We start from the raw sequence: 2,150 nt of genomic DNA, 5'->3' as shown, positions 1-2,150 counted from the left end.
GAGGAATCATTTGCTATTCAAAGTTTCAATCTATAAAAATGCCATAACCCCGCTGAGCTGATTATCATGTGCCTTGTTTAACATCATTCTTCAAATGGGAGATGAGGGCAGGCCAGTTGTTTTGAATTCTTGGGTATGTACTGATACCTGACTCTTTAACACAATGGGGCAAGACACCCCGCCTGACTGTGTGTTGTGTTTTTATTTTGTTCTGTATTTTAGATGGAACTGATCTGAATTCCGACAGGTCTCAGGAGCAGCCTAACTGTCTTCTCCAGTAACAAGGCCTGGGGTCATCATGGCAGCAGGAGTAGCAGCATGGTTGCCCTTTGCCAGGGCAGCTGCCATAGGATGGATGTTGCATTTGTCTGGGCCCCCTGCCATAGGATGGATGCCAGTGGCCAACTGTCCCATGCCACTGGCTCCAACGGAGAAAAACAAGAGGCAGGATGAGCTGATCATTCTCAATGTGAGTGGCAGGCGTTTCCAGACCTGGAGGACTACACTGGAGAGATACCCGGACACTCTCCTGGGCAGCACCGAGAAAGAGTTCTTCTTCAACGAAGACACTAAGGAGTACTTCTTTGACCGGGACCCTGAGGTCTTTAGGTGCATCTTAAATTTTTATAGAACTGGCAAGCTGCACTACCCCAGGTATGAGTGCATCTCCGCTTATGACGAAGAGCTTGCCTTCTATGGGATCCTCCCTGAAATCATTGGGGACTGCTGCTATGAAGAGTACAAAGACAGAAAGCGGGAAAACGCGGAGCGGCTGATGGATGACAATGACTCAGAAAACAACCAAGAAGGGTCCATGCCATCCCTGAGCTTCCGGCAGACCATGTGGCGAGCCTTCGAGAACCCCCACACCAGCACCTTAGCCTTAGTCTTTTACTATGTCACCGGTTTCTTTATTGCCGTCTCTGTGATCACTAATGTTGTGGAAACTGTCCCTTGTGGCACGGTGCCTGGAAACAAGGAGCTTCCATGTGGGGAAAGATATGCCGTGGCTTTCTTTTGCTTGGACACGGCTTGCGTGATGATTTTCACAGTTGAGTATCTGTTGAGACTCTTTGCGGCCCCAAGTCGCTACAGATTCATTAGAAGTGTGATGAGCATCATTGACGTGGTGGCCATCATGCCATACTACATTGGCTTGGTGATGACCAACAATGAGGATGTCAGTGGAGCCTTTGTGACACTAAGGGTTTTTAGGGTTTTCAGGATTTTCAAGTTCTCTCGCCATTCCCAAGGCTTAAGAATCTTGGGCTACACTTTGAAGAGCTGTGCCTCCGAGCTTGGCTTTCTCCTCTTTTCCCTCACTATGGCAATCATCATCTTTGCAACTGTGATGTTTTATGCAGAGAAAGGGTCCTCGGCAAGCAAATTCACCAGTATTCCTGCTTCCTTTTGGTACACTATTGTAACCATGACAACACTGGGGTGAGTAGTACTTTTTCTTTTAACTGAGCAGCAGGCAAGCATGTACTAGGAGCTTGACTTCACTTACTCCTAAGCATTTTCCTGGGTGCATGTTTGAAAAGGGGCTGGAACTGTTAAGGGCTTGATTGTTCTTTGCCTTACAACTTCTGCAATTTATGCTTACGTGAAGCCGTATAAAACAGAAAAAGCACTTACACCCACTTGACAAATGCTTGGCACAATGGTAAATGAGTGCAGGAGGAGCAAGGCTGTGGAGTAGCAGGTCCTGTTTCGCACTCCTTCTGCAGGAGAGAAAAGTCAACATGAGTGCAAGGGAGCTGGCAACCAGAGCTTATGTTTTTTTCAGACATTCATTTGAGCCGTAGATTTTACACAAGGTTGCTGATGTATATGTTGCCTCTTTTCGTGATGCTGGTCATTGTTTCTTCACTTGACATGCCAGGAATTATAGATTTGCTGAATTCAAATGGATATTGTGGGCCGCTATACTCCTGAAAACGTTCAATGATCTCCAGGACATGATCTGGTTTTTACTTAATTGAGCAGGATACGGGCTTCTCATCTGTGTTTAGTTGTGAGTTTAAGAAATAATACGAGTATGCTGTAGCAGTTGCAGTAGAATTTCAAACATTCCCATGGACAGGTACAAAGATAATGATATCAAAGCAAAGGAAACGCAGCCTGGAGGGCACTTTTTTCCCTTATAT

The 2,150-nt window shown here is 46.0% G+C and overlaps 1 protein-coding gene across 1 annotated transcript; it reads left to right on the top strand.

Annotated features, from left to right (window-relative positions):
• Positions 1–298: 298 nt before the first annotated feature.
• Positions 299–1,447, top strand: LOC104069071 (potassium voltage-gated channel subfamily D member 3). Its single transcript, XM_009574692.1, has one exon. It carries the CDS (start codon positions 299–301, stop codon positions 1,445–1,447), a length of 1,149 nt encoding a protein of 382 aa, XP_009572987.1.
• The last annotated feature ends 703 nt before the right edge of the window (positions 1,448–2,150 follow it).

The sequence above is a fragment of the Fulmarus glacialis genome, unplaced genomic scaffold (genome assembly GCF_000690835.1).
Source record: "Fulmarus glacialis isolate BGI_N327 unplaced genomic scaffold, ASM69083v1 scaffold11613, whole genome shotgun sequence".
Taxonomy (NCBI): domain Eukaryota; kingdom Metazoa; phylum Chordata; class Aves; order Procellariiformes; family Procellariidae; genus Fulmarus; species Fulmarus glacialis.
This window is presented reverse-complemented; position numbering and strand designations above follow the sequence as displayed.